Below are 16,418 nucleotides of genomic sequence, written 5' to 3'. Positions count from 1 at the left end.
ATGGAAGTTTTTCATTATGTATTTTTTTTTCTCCCATTTTTTCAGGCATGAGCCATGAGCCGAAGTCCCCATCCATAGGAATGCTTTCAACAGCGACGCGTAGCACGGCGACGGTCAGTCCCCTGACCCCCTCCCCCATCAATGGCTCCCTGCTTCCCAATGGCAGCCCGGCGGCGAGCAGCACCCTGTCCGTCCAGTCGGCCCCCTCCTCCAGTTTTGCCGCTGCACTGCGCAAGCTAGCGAAGCAGGCAGAGGAGCCCAGAGGTAAGGCAGACACAAGCAACCTGTTGCTGATGTTTGATTTATGTTTGCATAGTTAATATTTCATGTGTACAGATTCTCTGCACCAGTAGCCATTGAAACATCATTCTACTGGCGAGCAAGGGGCAAGCCCAGAGTCCTGAGGCAAATTGTCTAAAAGGTTACTTTTTTCTCAACCGTAGTGGTCTTCGAACTTTGGCACTCGTACTCTTATGAGTAACAGAGTTTGGCCATACCGTATCTTTGTCCCTCTGCCCTTCATCTCCAGATGAGACTTTGAATATATTTGGGCATTCATATTTTCAGAATGCATGGTTATATATAATGTTTATGCTAAATGGTGTTTTTAATTTGCTAATGTTATTCTCAACTAGCACTACAGAGTCCCTATTGCAGACCCTGTAACCGCTGTCTTTCCGCCAAGGTAAAACATATTGGTGTTTGGTTGCATTCTACGCCAACAATGGTGGATCAAAGCTGATAATTGTAAGTGTCCTTTAACTCGTTCCGTGCTCATGACGGAACCACGCCGTCATGAGCCACGGTTGCCGTGTGCTCATGACGGAGTGGTTCCGTCATGCTGCGGCCGTTGGCGGCCGCGCCGCCTACGCGGCGCTAATTCTCCGCCTGTGCGGGCGATTAGCGCCGTGGGCGGAGTCATGACGGAACCACTCCGTCATGAGCACAGCCCAACCGTGGCTCATGACGGAGTGGCTCCGTCATGAGCACCGCCCCACCGCGCTGCCCCCCCGCACCCCCCAGCGCTGCGGCGGAATTTCCGCTGCAGCGAAGGGGTTAATTCCTTTTAGTACATGTATTCCATGTAACACACTTCAAGTGTGCCAAACATTTTAAGGAGGGATTAAGGTAGTATTTTGACTAAAACAAACCTTAAAATGATGTTCTATGCTACTTTGCCCCTAATATAAATATAGTATGTGAACATGAAAAAATGGTAAGTAAGAGAGGCAAAGCGACGTTGGTTTTCAGCTTGCCCGAGACAGACGCCGTCACCAAGCTAGCTAGACCCTCGAGCCTCATTGGATAACTTTTCGAGTCTCCTTGAGAGTAAAATTAGGGAGAAAATCACAGGGGAAGGTCAGAGGAAAGGGTCTCCCTGCCATTTGAAGGACAAAGTCTACCTGGTCACCTATAAGGAATAATGAAATGTACTCCTATGTGCATTTTGTTGTCAAATGGGAGTTGTCACTTGTTTACACACAGTTATGTGCTTACTGGCATTTAAATGTTCTTATCTCTATCGAAAGTTGTGCAACCCTAGTCTTGGCTTATGCGAAGTAAAGGTAATTAACTGGTTGCCAATCTAATCTGGGTAACTTCTGATTGGCACTCCAATCCTTGTGCAGCCTGGTGATATAGGAATCAGAGCCCCATTACTGGCCATGTGAAAGGCTGCTGAGAAATCCAGGAGCAAGACGAGAACAGCTGTATCCTCAATCTCCTGCGTATAGGTGCAGAGTAGGTGATCTGGATTACCCAAGATGGAGTCCAGGTTCATAATAGGTCCAGGGAAGGGTGAGCTTTGTGAGGTGAAGGTAAACTTGATTTGCTGCATACATTTTGAATAGACTGATCGAAGACTGGAAAGATGGCAATGTACGGCAGAGGTTGTTCATGGTGTGAACTCAAAAATTGTGCATGTTGGTGATTTGTATCATTCTGTAATTCTCCAAAATACTGTCCAATGAGAGCTGCATCATCTGCTTTCATTGGTTCTCAACATGGATGGTGGTAGAAAGTTTGTCATTTCCTCAGTTCTCCATGGTGAATGCCAGAGCATCTTTGATTTCCAAAGTTCTTTGCTAGAAAAGCTGTATCCTTTGAGCTTCCATTCTTCCTATGATGGAAGTCTTATGTGATTGAAAATTTTGCATGGTAGCTGGATTCATTATCTCTTGACTTTCCTGTTTTTCACAACCACGGGAACAAAGGCAATGCTATCTAAGCTCACAATTCCTGCATTACGGAACACTGAATCGGATCTTTCAAGTTAGGTGGTGTTGAAGAGGACGTCGACTGATCTCCTAAATTATGTATATTTGAAGGCAGTAGCTTTGATCTTCCAAATTCTATATTATTGTATGTTGCGTCATCCGATTCCCCTAATATTGCATGATTGAAGATGGTGTTGTATAATCTCCCAAATACTGGATTATTGACGGTGGTGTGCTGATAGCATGAATTCTCTGGCAGAAGGTTATCCTCTTTTTAACCTCCAAAATCCTGCATGGTGAAAGTTCAAAATATGCTATCTCAATCACTCGGTCTTCTAAGATCACTCAAATTCCTCATGGTAGAAAGCTCATTCCTTTACTTAGGATCTCATTGATTCTGAATGATGGAGATCTGAATCATGATTCCACAAGTGCCCAAAAATCCCGTACAATGGGATGCTAAAAATTTCACTGCAATGCAATATAAATACTTATGTTAGCACTATGTGCCGGTCAGTGTTTCAGAATAATTAGGAATGGCTGTATGTAGGTAGACACTTAGTCTGCGCAGCCACGTCTAGATGCAACCCTTGAAAGCGCTTGCGTTTACAGCCAGTGCGTGACAGCAGAGTGGGTGTAAAGTGCATGTACTACAAATAGTGAACGTGACTGCTGCTTCTCTAGACAGCCAGCTGGCTCAGACTCCTGGAAGTGCTCTGCAAATAGCCCTGCTTGCAAACCTTAGGAAAACAACTCCAGGCTCACCTGTCCCTCCAGCCCTGGCTTCTGTGCCCCGCCCAGAAGCTGCAGTCACCGGAAGTCACCTGGCTTGAGTAAAGCTTGCCCTTTTCTGAATTGGATCAAGTGATGCTGTGGATGAATGCCTCTGTGAGTACAGCCCAGAGAGTGATACACCACAACCTTGGACATGGACGCTACGCTGCTTGCGCTCTCCAAAGGCCGCATTGGCATTTGCCCCACCAAATTTGATTTTCTGCTTACAAAGTTCACCTGTAGTTCATCACAGTATGCTACTCCCAATTCACTGCCCTGCCTAATGTTCTCTGAGCTCGCACGCCCACCCTCTTATGGCAGATTGAGGTGGGTCAAGGGCTGGCTCTGGTGAATAGCCATCAAAGCCCCCCGTGTCCACCACCAGCCACAGAGGGTCCAGCCTGCACTCATCCTCCGTGTTGCTTGCAGTAGGGTTGTGTGAGGCGATCTGGGCATGTATTCTCCAGCACGGGGCCAGTGCTAAACCCTTCATGAGTGTCCACTAGTCCATTTTAGTACTAGCCCTATTAGATAAGTTGGGAGTTCATGGTATTTTGAGGGGCACTTGACGAATGGCCCAGAAGACGCCAGTATGCACGCCGTCCGACCTACTCCCGGCTTACGTCTTTGATGCACAGTGCTCGCCACGTTACCTGTCGCTCTCTCCATCATCATCTCAGTTTGATTATTTTCTGAAGCAGCGCCCTGGAGTAGCTGTAGTGCGGTCTGGCGCTTTACATTACAAAAAGTCAAGCAAACCTAGCGTTCTGGTGACATTTGAGTTGGTGGATGGCCTGCAAAGGCTTATCACCCTGCTGCCGCCGTTCTTTCCCATCTGGTGCTGGCACGACAGCTCCGCAGCCCCCGTGCCAGTCCAATCTAGGCTGCCGATAATTGTGCATCAATTATACGCCGAAAGGGCGTCGTTTCTGGTGTGCAGTTGTCTGAGGAGAGTTGAAGTGGCTCCCCAGAGAGGATGCCTCGTGAGTAATGAGAAGTTCACGTTTCCTGCGCGCACCTGCTCTGATTTCAGGTGCTGCTCGCTCCGGCTCCCTGTGCGCGAGGGGGGGGCGTCGGCTTCCTGCCCGCAGCTGCTCTGTGATCGGCGCACTGCGAGGGCTCGAGCCTGGCTGCGTCACGCACGGGCTCCAGGTGTTTCCGGTGAGCGTAGTCGCCGCGCGCCACCCGTGCTCGTGGCCCTCGTGAGCACCACTGCATCACCATTGTGCACCACTGGTGTTCAGCAATGAGTTTCAGAGAGCAGTGGGCCGCCTGCCTGCAGGCGTTGAGTGAGTTTTCGACAGCAGTCTGTCCCCAGTCTACGCCACTCGTGTTTGAGGGTGGCACTCGTGATTACCAGGAAGTCCTGGTGCAGTGACCCCATTGTGCACCTGTAGTGTTAAAAGGTGAGGGGCCCTAGACTTCCAATCAGTTTCACCTGATTGCAGGCATCGAGTGAATGTCGGAAAGCCATCACTCTCTAATCTACTCCACCCAAGTTCTCAGTCTAGGGGCTCTCATTTCCCAGTGATTTTTGTGGGGCAGCGGGTCACTGGTCTGCAATTTCCATGTTCTCAGCAAGTCTGCTCGCTGTGGTGCTGGCCGTGTCCACACTGCGCACTATTCCCACTCACTAGGATACTAATGTCATTATTGCGATTGACGGACTGGCCCATGTTTGAGCGTGAGCTTGCTTCCTGAACTTGTTTTTCCATTTCGTGTTGTGTTTCTGATTTCCAGTGTTCTTCATTACCGGTAACTGGAATGTTTAGTTCACTGTCACTGGCTGGTTTTTGCTTTTCAGTGCTTTGCATTGGTCCTTTCTCGTGTCTCTCTATCCCAGTGAGACATTGGCATACATATGCTCTGGTTTCTGGAGGTGCTTTCTTCGGTTCCCAGTGAGGTATTGAATGCGTTGGCCTCTATCTCCGAATTTACACCAGTTGCTCCTAGACCATGTAGACATTCAGCCTCCAACTGCTTATTGCTGCTGGTTCTTTTTTCCCTTATTGGCGAGTGAACGTTTTGTTTGCATTTCCTGTGAATAACTCTGTTGCTTTTCGGGTTCCTTGTAAATGCTTAATGTTTGTTTCCTAGTATTTCCACTGATTCTTTCTCTGAGCTGGATAAGATGTCTTTCTGTGAAAGAGCGGTTTAGGCTGTATCTGCTCCTTTCCTCTGATATTTTCTCTTTTCCTTTGACAGAGAGAAAGCTTTAGTCTTGTTCCACGCTGATGTCATCTGTTTTTCACTCTGGTCCCTAACGCCAGTTCAGTGGTTTGCTTCAAATATGTGAATAAATTAGTCGTGCATGTGGATAACTCCTCCTCTTTCAAGTATCGATTTTATTCCACGAATTACCATCGATCTGTGCTGCCTTAGCTATTATTTTCACCTATTCCACTTTGACTTTTTCTGGTAGTTATTAAGCTTGGTATGAAACAGTCCTTTCGGAATCCTTTCTGGCTATAGAATCTGGAAAGTCAGTTAAGTTTCAGTTTGGGTATGTTTACATTTTTGAAACACTTGAAATTGTCAGTAACTGCCATGCAAGGCGGGAGAAGATGTGGCCTAACGGATAGGGTGGTCTACCACAAATCTGGGGAACCAGGTTTGAGTCTTGGCAACGACGCTCAACATCCTGTGATTCTGGGCAAATCACTTAATCTCCCTGTGCCTAACAAAAATGAATGTAACGAAACTGGTGCTCATGTAAATCACTCTGATACCTTCGGGTCAAGTTTGCGCTATATAGAACTTGGGGGGGGGGGGGGGGGGGGGGGGGACACGCCAAGAAACTTGTTGAAAAGCCCCCTCCATCTTTTCCTGTTTGTCAAGTAGGTTGTTCAATTACCTGCCTGAGCTCTTGGCATTGTTCATTGATGGCCGTCGTGTGGTGTGTGTTGTGCAAGCCAAATCGTTGGCACTTTTTTGGGTATGTGACATCTCTTTCCATGTATTGACTGAAAGCTACAAGATGGCCACAGGGCCAGAAGTCTCATTTAACTTATCTCTACCAGTGGCGGATAGTGGATGGTAAAAGTGGTCAGGCAGAAAGTAACAAACGCCTTTCTTCATTACGGCGCACCAAGATGTGACTCAATGGCTATTCTTCCTCCATGCCTAGAAGGACTGACGGACGGAGCGGCAGGGAGAGTCCTTCCTCCTGGACAAAGGACAGAAACCTGCCCAATCACTGTGCGGCTTCAAATGAAGCCACACATTGATTAAAGATGGCCTTTAATATGCCCGCCCGCACTGCCCTGCCTTGACTGAAGCTCATGATAACATTACAGCCGATCCTTGCATCGCTACCATGAAGTTTATAGTAATGAAGGATTGGTTGGAGCAGGTGCAGCCGCTGCTCCGAGGAACAAGAGGTGGCAGCGCTGCCTTCCCCTGACCGCCTAACACAGCGCAGGTTGAACGGGCCGAAGTGTGCATGCCGGGATGGACACAGTAAGAGACCTGTCCAACCTGACATGCGCACTTGAGTTTATCCCAAGCCTCCCAATCAGATAGGCTACACCCAACGCCCTGCCCAAACAGCACCGCCATGGATGTCATTAGGTATTCTTTTAAAACATTTAACATAATAAACATTACATTATGTGGCAGCTCAGAGGGGGCAGTGGTGCAAAGCTCTTATGACCCTTAGGCGAAACCGCCGCTGTTCTCTACTCTGTGAACCGCAGTGTGCCATCTCTGCTTGCACACCTGTTTACTATTTCACTTACTTCTTCCTGCTTGTATGCCTTCAGCTTCTCCCTTATTGCAAACCACTGCAAGGATTGTTTCGGCCTTTGATAAAGTGACTTATTGCCTCGTCTCCACTGACCACTGGGCCATGTTGTCTCTTTATGCCACCAGTATGGCCCCACTCCGCGGGTGACCTTCTCTGCAGATGTCTAGTATTGCCCTGCCCTAGAACAGGATTTGTTTCAAGTCCTGCCTTCTCATTGTTGAAGAAAAAACTTACTTTGTTTGCTCTATCTTGATGATGGGTTTTATTGCTGCTTCTCCTCTGATACTCTGTTTTTTTTCTCTCCACGTCTCACTTCTTATCGCCTTATGACAGTTTGAGGTTTCGAGTTTCAAAAGCCCCTTAATTTGAGCTCCTGCTCTGTTCAAACTCTGTAAATCAGCGAAGGTTATTTGTTCAATTCAGTTCCTGCTATGAATTTTTGCCCTGCTTCAGTCATTCCTTCTGACCACCTTGTAGTGTCTGTTGGCTCGCTGCCGGGTTCATTTTTAGGGTACTCTTGTCTTCACCTTCCAAGTAGCATTGACCTCTCCGTCAGCTCGCCTCACCTGCTCAGTTACAGGTGCCCTATTGGACAGGCTACAGTCGCTTGTTTGCACCGCATCCTATTATTCTCACATTTCTCAATATTCGACTTGGAAAGTACCATCCTTTCTGCTTTGTGGCACATCTGATCAAATAGTGGTGTTTTATTTACTAGGCTTCCGAGAATGCTTTGCCGTGTACTGACAGCAGAGCACGGACATCCCGCTTCTCAAAATGAGGCACTGCTCTCAGAACCTAACTTAAGAGCCATCCACACGCTTGCCTCTTTATATCTGGACCGGGGCCACCATCGCTGGCCCTAGACTCGTCTCCTCTAAAGAGCCCACTCTTCGCAGTGCATAAACTCAAGGGACTATAAACATCTGGCTGGATCCCTTTCGGCCTCCTAAATCTTCATCCACTGGCTGCCCTCCCACAGGTGTATTGCGGTCAGGCGCGCCTGCTTCACAATCAAGGCTGTGAACTGCAATATGGCCTTGTAGCTGGTGGCCTGCTTAATTCACGCATCAGCTATATGTCTTGGCTCACGACAAATCCAAGAAGACTAGACAATCCTCCTTCTGCTACGCGCTCTGGAACTCGACGTCCATCCAGACTTGGATCCCTCAAGGTCCTCTGTTCCTACACGATCAGAGAGAACTGGAGACTTGATGTTGACGGAATACCTGGTCTGTAAGTAAAGTGATGCACAAAGCCTTTGCCTTGCAACACTACATGACGACACTATTCATGTGTAAGTTAGCCAGCAGCGGCCCGTGCAAGTAAGCGCGGTGGGGCCGGGTGCCGGCGGGATTTTGACAGACCGCGATGAGGGAAAATTAATTATTTATTTATTTTCCCTCTTGGTAGTCTGTCACATCCCCCTAAACCCAGCCCCACTTCTCCACCACTATTACCTGCACGGGCCGCTCCTGAAGTTAGCTTTGCCTGCCTCACCCCTGTTCTGTCCATCACTCTGAGTTCTCTGTTGCTTAACAGCTCGGTCAATGCTGTACTGTTACATACACATGTATGCATGTATGCGTACATACAGCTGGGTGGTGCCAACATGCCACTCATCCGCCGACCAGAAGAGGGACATGTTTCTCAGCCTTTGGTCTCTTCGTATCTAGCCTTTAACGTTGAGATGACTTCAGAGCCTCACTCATAATAAAAACTCCAAAACCTGATGCTTCTGGACGTAAAGTCAAGTAACGTTGGTGGGAAACTGGAAAATTAATTACAATTTCCTTATTCTGAGGCACCTAGGCTATCGTTGGGCCTTAGCACTTACCAAAACAAGACACCGATCCAACATCGCTTTTCTGTGCCCTGAGAAGTCTCACATTTTAGGGGCAGGTTTTTATCATTTATTTTATGGGGTGGATTTTGGGTGCTTTCAGTAATACGCCTGCTGTAAGTTGTAACTTCTGACTCAAAACCATCTCGCATGAATCTTTTTGGTTTTTACGTTGCATAGGATGACTAGGATTTATAAACCAATATTGTGTTTATTTATTTTGCATTTATTTTTTTATTACAACAATGCCGACATGTTTATTAAATTCCGGGAGATAATTGCTTTTATTCGGCTAATGTGGACTCTCTTTGGACCTTTACTCTGATGCGTGCCAAGTTGGTCTTGTTACTGTAGCAAATCAATATGCGGTGCTTGGATGAGATTGTGGTTCTGTTGAAGGCGTTTTCTAGGTAGACTGTGTGAGTTTATTAACTGCTATCGGAGGATTTGGCCCACATCGAAGAAACTGCTTGAGAGCTACCGGCCCCATAAGCACTCGGATGAGCGGCCGAAGAGCAGGAAACGGCACAGGCTTTTCTAGGCAGTACCTTGAGCCAAGACGTCGCAACTCAGCTCAAATTCTGGGCTTGAAGGTGTTGTCCAGAGCACTCTGTTTGCATTTGCAGTGGTTTTCTCTGGTGTCCCTTCTGTTCACTGTGATTGTCTCGACCTACATCTAGGTTTACACACCACATGGCCTCTGGTTGGATGTCTTCAGGAAGGGGGTTTTCCAGAGCTTTCTAATTAGCAACTTGTTCCTTAGTACTTTTTGTGGTCTGGGTGAAGTTGCACATCCAGGCCTGGTTACGTTGCGTTTTGCTGTAAATTCCAGCATCGAAGTGGGCAGTAGGGCTGCAGGGCTGACAGTAGCTCAAACATTGCTTCAATCTCTGCTGGTTTGCGGGATGGCAGGGGTATCCAGCTGTGAAGGGTGCCAAGGAACGAGCCGCAGCACCCTCCAAGCCTGGACATCCCGCTTGAAGCTTTGAGATCTTCGTGCTTCATCCAAGGAAGGCTACATGGGGCGTTTCCAGTGGTCTTCCCGACACGGATAACAAACATGGGAAGCAGGGCTCAGAGGTTTTCCTATTTCACTACAGGAAGGATTTGGGAGACATGTCAGAGGGTTAGCGGTAAAGCACTGCCTATGAAATTACAGGAAGGCAGAGAGAAAGTTATTGAAATCTTGGCCTTTTAAGTGGAGGGGACACGCGCTCTCACTCTCTCGCACTCACACACTTGCACGCACACACTCGCTCATACTCGCTCATACTCACTCACTCATGCTCACACACTCATGCTCACACACTCACTCACGCTTCTCCATCCCTGCCTTATCTTTCACCAAACCTCAACTCGCCTAGTGTCGGGCATTGCTTGTGGTCCTGAGTGTCTCCTGATTGGCAGGGGCGTAACACAGGCCCCCGCAGTGCGGGGGGGGGGCAATCTCCAAAGGGCCCCCTCAGGACAGCACTCTGGCTGCAGAGCTCCTGTTCGAGTCCGGAGGGGGCCCCTCCACCTGCATTGCAGGGAGGCCCCCTCCAGTTTCGTTACGCCAGTGCTGATTGGGCTTACGACCTCATCTCTGGGACATCCTGGTGTAACCTAGGTTTCACCGTGCCTCTGTGCTGAAAAATGTTTTCGAATCCTTGGAGCTAACCTGTATAACAAACTCTCTCAACCCATTAGAGATGAAGAGAATCTTCTTTAACTTCAAGAAAGTGTTAATAACCTGACTTTGTGAGTGTATTTTGCTTCAGGAAGAACTGATGCCCCAGTGTTTGAGCTTTTCTAGTCGTGCAGAGCTCCTGCTACCAAGACGCCTTTTTGGGTACCTGTCTGCTCCCTATAAATCTCCATATAGACAAATGAATAGATCAGAACAAACCCACTCCAAGGCCCAGTCAGGGGCAAGACGTTTATTTCATTTGTTTTTCCCCCGTTTCGTGAATGGATATCGTGCACATCTGGCCAGCTGTCATCGCTAATCATACGAGACTGCTTAGATGAAGGGTCTTTTGCTATCGGTGCTTAGTTTACATTTACCTCCTGTGCCCGTTGTGACTAGCTCCAAAGATGTGAGGAAGGCCCTCCCACATTGAAATACTAGGAACAGTCTGAAAACTCACATTTTCCAGTGGCCTTCATTGCATCAGACACAATCTTTGCATTAAAGAAATGGCTACTCTGCCCAAGTCTTACCACCAGCGGCTTTCGGTTGCGTCCAGAATCTAGGGGTAAAAGTCCTCCTCACAGACACTGATTAGACGCTTTAGGCGGGTCAGATGGTTCTTAACCTGAAAGCCGGGCAGAGGGTGCAGGGAGCCTGACCACTGGATGCAAAGCTGCCGGATACTGCCTCCCACCTGTAGCACAGCGTGGACATTCAGTGCGAACTCTTCAGTCAGGTGAGCAGGTCAGCCCACTGCAAGCCGCGGTTACTTGAGCTTCTGTGGGTGGAAAGAGCCCTCTTTCTTCCTGAAAGTTTGGAGAACGGTATGAATACAGATGCTTGCTCGAGGGCCTGTATTGTTGCGCGCCTGACCTCTTTCTGGCATGTTGGTGGTAGCATATAAAAGGCCCATGTACTAGGAAGGCTTTACTCACCAGCCCTATTGCACCTCACACAACCTGCACTCCTTTTTTTAAAATTTATTTTCTTCCACAACATGCTAATCTCGCCATATTTCTTCTTGTTATTATTGTCTGATGGTCTCTCTCCACCCAAAGCAAGCATAATTGCAGAGAATGTAAGCCCTTTACTATTCTAATCATGTTACTGATTTGTTTTCCCTTTAATAAGTGCTATATTCGGGTTTTGAGTCTTTCATTTTGCAGTTGGTGTGAGAATACGATGTGTAACGACACCTTTCTAGTCTTCTGCACATCTGCCAGGCTCGGAGACGGCTCCACAGGTACCCCAGCCGCGGAATCCTCTTGTGTTTACAGCGCCCAGTGTTCCTGCTGGAGTATACCTTTGGTGTGCTCCCACTTGCACACGGATCTAAGAGTGGGAGTGTCTGGTTTTGACTTGGGCGTCATGGAATTGGTCCAATGTCAGGGTCATGTAGAGAGGCGATTTCCTCCGCTTAACCCATAGTTCACAAACATTTTGAATGTTTGCAATCTGTTTATTTATTTGGGAGTTTTATGAAGCGCAACTTGTTATCCAGGCTCTGGAGTAAAAGCGGCAAAAACTAAACTGGGCAATGATGGTTCTGAAAACAAGACTCCAGCTAGTTGCTCAAGATGAACCCAGATCTAACATATTGCTATCACTAGCATTGCAGGCTTAGATTTAATTAAACATCTGTTCCTCATTGCATTTTTGTGTACCTGATACAGTAGTTCAGTGAGGCTATCTATACAAACTGGTCATACATACTGAAAAAAATATTTTATACAGTGAATTGATTACCATTTTCTAGAGGGTTGATGTTGAATCTGTCCTAGTTAGTTCTGGCTGTTACTTCTATTGTGTTGAATGAAGTCTTTTGACTTTGATTAATCTTATAAGAGGCAAATGTGAAAGTTCCCAGATACAAGGAAGGTCTCCAGCTATGTCTGAACCAACCTTAGGAGCTGGTTTTCCCGGTTCCTCCTCCCAGATTTGATTGGTTGTTCCATGAGAGGCATGGTAATTTGTAATCCTTTCCTCAAGCTTGTCTCTTCTAGGTGAGATGTAGAGTCGCAAGTATGTGCTACCCACTGGCATTGGGTTAGCATGACCATATGGACATCTCTTCCTGAGCAGGCAGCTGCTGGGGCCCTGCTGCTCTTACTCTCTTCCCTGAAGATTGTCTTCAGTTTGCTGTGTGACTACACCTCAGTCTGTGTGCTCGCTGAACCTACTACCGACCTATGAAAGTATATATCAGTGAGTCCAGCTCAGTATTTAAAAAACAAAAAACATACGCTGCTCCCTAAAATGATTTTAATGCGGCTTAGAACAGTCTTGTATTGGGATTTCCAGATGTTTGTTTCCACTTGCCCTGTTTCCCAGGGGGGGCCTAGAATTCAGAGCCTGCCCTGTGACCTCAAGAGGTGAAGTGTTCTTGGATTTCTAGCGAGCAGAGGAAATTTATTTAAAGGTTTGAGGGATAGTAGAGAATGCACCTTTTCTGCATTGTTGCTACATCACTTTTTTAAAAAAAAAAAAAGGAGCCTACTCCAAATTCCGGCCCCTTTCTGTCAATTAAAATATGATTTTTAATTGCGCAATGAGAAGTATTTTTGAAACCAGGGAGTGAAACCGCAGGCATCTTCGTGGTTGTAGTTTTGCTTGGAATTTCCCTGCTTGGTGCCAGCAGACGTGTGGTTGGGAAGCCAGTCAACAGGGCGGCGTGGAGATCTTCCGTGATGAGCATGCCTGGACCTTCGAAGAGCGCCTCTTCATGCGACAGATGTGATCCTCTGCTTTGCCTTTATTTTCTTCTTAGCATCTAGAATGAGCTTGGTTTGCAGATTCTCACCGTCCACGTTTGTTTGTTGCAGTCTCCACCCTGCCTTGTTCTGTAGCGATGGAACACGGTGCAACACTCAGTCGGTCACAGGTGCACCCAGCAGCCACACATATACCTGGAAATGCAAGTAACAGTTAATGGTGGAGGACTGAATTATTCACCCAATTACTCTGTCTGCTGAAATGGCTTTGGAGGCACAGGGACTCGTACATCTGCCTTGGGTACGTAATGGGAAAGCAATGATGTATTAAACATTTAAACTCTTAGGTTTAGAAATATTTGTCAAGGTATGTTCGCGGTTTTGTATATCGCCTATGTTTTGCCTTGCAGCTGTAGAATAGTTGCCGGTTACTCAGAGACCATAGTTGTGTACATCTAGATATGCAATCCAGTATGCACCGCCAGATTACTACGATTCTTCGGAGTAGGAATTGCATATAGAGACCAGTGGTATGTACTTGCATGGCGCACTCGGAGTAATTGCTGTGGTCATTTAGTAGATCAGGTTTATACAGAGACCAAACGTGTACACAGAGGTATGCGATGGAGTACGCTCTGACAGGTTACTGCAATACTTCAGAGTAGGAATGATACGGAGACCAAATCTATAGACTTGCACGTTCATCGGGGCATGTGGCACATTATGCTGTGAGTGATGCTATGGTACTTGTCGGGTTATACAGAGACCTACATGTGTACTTGCCTGTGCATCTGGGTATGTGATATGTATACTCTGCCGGAGTATTGCAGCGTTTCAGGATGCTGGTTATTCAGCGACAAGCCAACTTGTTACACATTTCTTCGACCACAAATGATTGTAAGGGAGTTGACAGTGGAAGCACAGGACCAGTTGGAAGCCGGTTACACACAGGTACTTGCATCTGGCATACCTCCACCCATGCTCTTTTTTTGACTTCTCTGTCACGTGCTTCTTTCAATTTGCATGAGTGTTGGTGAATAAAGCAACTTTTTTTTTTAAATACACAATTCAGTACTAGTAACTCCCAAATAGTTTTTGACATATGCATGTGTGCATAAAAAGCAGAATATGGATTTTTTGTAATGCTACCAGCAGTTGTAGCAAGCTCTTCCACCATTCGTATGGTCCTTAGTGCTTTTAAAGTCTCTGCATTCACCAAGGTTCTGGGATCTTGTGGACTAGACTGAATGCACAGTTGTGCACATGTGGATGTGCAATGTTTAAGCCTACTTGCTTGGAATGGTTTTCATATGTGGGTTTGTAAAAGAATATGGCTCTCTGTTGCCCACTTCACTTAAGAGCCTTGGTGTATAAAGGGCGACCAGGCATTGAGAAGTACTGAATACATGTTTAAGAGTCCAGCTGGATTCGTAGGTTGAACCCTAGGTTTGACGTTCTTCTGTAACTCTTCATCCTCCGGTGTGGTTGGGTTGTCCTCGGGTCCAGCTCATTTACTCCCTTTTTTGGAGAGGGAGAGGAGGTATTTACAATTTTATATTCCTGTTGACTCGCCAGGTCTTGGTGAGATTATAGGACTTCAGTGGTACATGTTGTTGACCGGTGTGTGTCTCTGATGTGTCCTGTTGGTGTGTTTGTGGGCAGTGGTGGGGATGCCGCCACAGCCGACTGAGTCTAAATGCAGACAGTAGAGCTGTGTTTAGAGGGAACAGTTGACCATACAGTAATTGATGCAGCTGCTGTTTGTAGGCTGATTATGCAAATTGTAGAACAACTGGATACGGCATCTTTGCCTGCCGGTTGTGAATGGGCAGAAGCAGACGCTATTTGTGAGTGGATTGCACTGTATCAGCCCTTGAAATGATGCAAGCTTTACGTTGTGCGGGGTCACCCGAGGGAAGTGCTTCTTCTCAGGGACTCTCAGGCGTTACACCACTACTCTTCGACACAAGCAGTGATGGTCAGCGTGCTGGAGTGGGATCGGGAGTTGTCGAGAAAGCGACCATTAGAAATTCCTGAAACTAGAGGTGATTAGGTTTTTATCAGGTGGATGCGATGTTGTGCACTTTAAACTATTACTTGGAAATATGACAACCACAACAATTCGTGCACACCAATCCTTTGAAAGAAGATACTGTCAAGTATGTGACTATGTGATTAATTGAGCTACCTTTGTAGTCCAAGCAATACATGTGTGTTATACAATCTTTCAAAGTGTAATTTGCAATCGCACTGCAACTGAAAAAAATCCAAAATGTGTTGATTTTCATTTGTGTACTTTCAGTCCAGGAGACCCACCCACTTGTTGACTTGTTTCTGTAGATGAGAAAGAACTTCTCCCATCAGTAGTGTTGAACTGGTGATGGTTTACCGTGGACTCCAGGGATTCTACAGACGCTGTATTGTGCACAAGTAACTAAGATTGTTGGGTGCTGCTCTGTAAGCTCTACAGCCACAGACCTCCCAACAGAATTAAAAAACCCACCAGATCTTCTCCTCTGGAGTAGTGCTCATCGTTTCACACAAGAAGAACTTGGTCGATATTTGTTACTCAAAGAAGTACACCTGGTTGTTACCCACTCTCCCATCTCTCCAGCTACATTGGACCGGATTCAGGAATTGATTGCAACCATGCCCTCTTTTCTGACGCTGCCTCATCACAGCAGCACCATTGGTTTTGTGATACAAGCGTAGCTGTGTATGATTGGCAGCGTGAGGCTGCAATGGTTGTTTGGTTGTACTCTTGAAGACTGGGGTGATGAATCTGCATATACAACATGGTTTGCCTGGAGTAGAAATAGACTCCGGGCGGTGTCGGTTTCCATGTGACACCCGGTTCATCCTAACCTTGCGGATCTCCGTGCGTCAAGTGAAAAAAGCGATGGGATGTTGAAGCTACCTTAGTGTCTGGTCATGAATTTGAATCGAGTGCTCGCTGATGGGACCAGTGTATTTATCCTCGGGTAATCAAAGTAGGCTGCCCGAGCCAACCGAAGAAACTTATTTGTTTGAAATTCCATGTACGCCTCAAATGTTGGAGTATCTTCCTGCTATTACTGGGCACATTTTGAGGGCTTTCTGCTCTGTGGTGACATTGCAACCAGTTTGAGTTGGCTCAGGTGGCGCCATGCCCCTTGATTTCCATTCTCACCACCGGTGTTGGGGGAGATTGCCATATTTAGTGGGGAAATGGGAGGGTTTCAATCAGACACAGAAATCGTGCACTAAAATAAATTGAATGGGCTTCCTACCTGTCCTAATCACCAGGCACGCTCATTTCAAGGAGATAGACCTTAGAATGAGTACATGCGCGCTGGAATATCACAGATGTGTATCACCTATCAGAGACACTCATCTGATGTCACTTCAACCTAAATTTCAGATCTGTACTTTCTGGAACAATGTAAAATGAGTTTCTGATATTATCTAGACAGACCAA

At 46.8% G+C, this 16,418-nt stretch overlaps 1 protein-coding gene across 12 annotated transcripts in view; it reads left to right on the top strand.

The window, feature by feature from the left end:
* Positions 1–16,418, top strand: part of GSE1 (Gse1 coiled-coil protein) — a 1,027,427-nt gene that overhangs the window by 933,677 nt on the left and 77,332 nt on the right. For all 12 annotated transcript variants that reach the window (XM_085639744.1, XM_085639743.1, XM_085639740.1 and 9 more), the window contains one exon: positions 46–264. In XM_085639744.1, coding sequence (XP_085495870.1) covers positions 46–264 — 219 coding nt within the window. The remainder of the gene's footprint in view (positions 1–45; positions 265–16,418) is intronic.

The sequence above is a fragment of the Triturus cristatus genome, chromosome 12 (assembly GCF_964204655.1).
Source record: "Triturus cristatus chromosome 12, aTriCri1.1, whole genome shotgun sequence".
In the NCBI taxonomy this organism is placed as follows: domain Eukaryota; kingdom Metazoa; phylum Chordata; class Amphibia; order Caudata; family Salamandridae; genus Triturus; species Triturus cristatus.
Note: the sequence above shows the minus strand (reverse complement) of the source record. Positions and strands in the feature narration are given on the sequence as shown.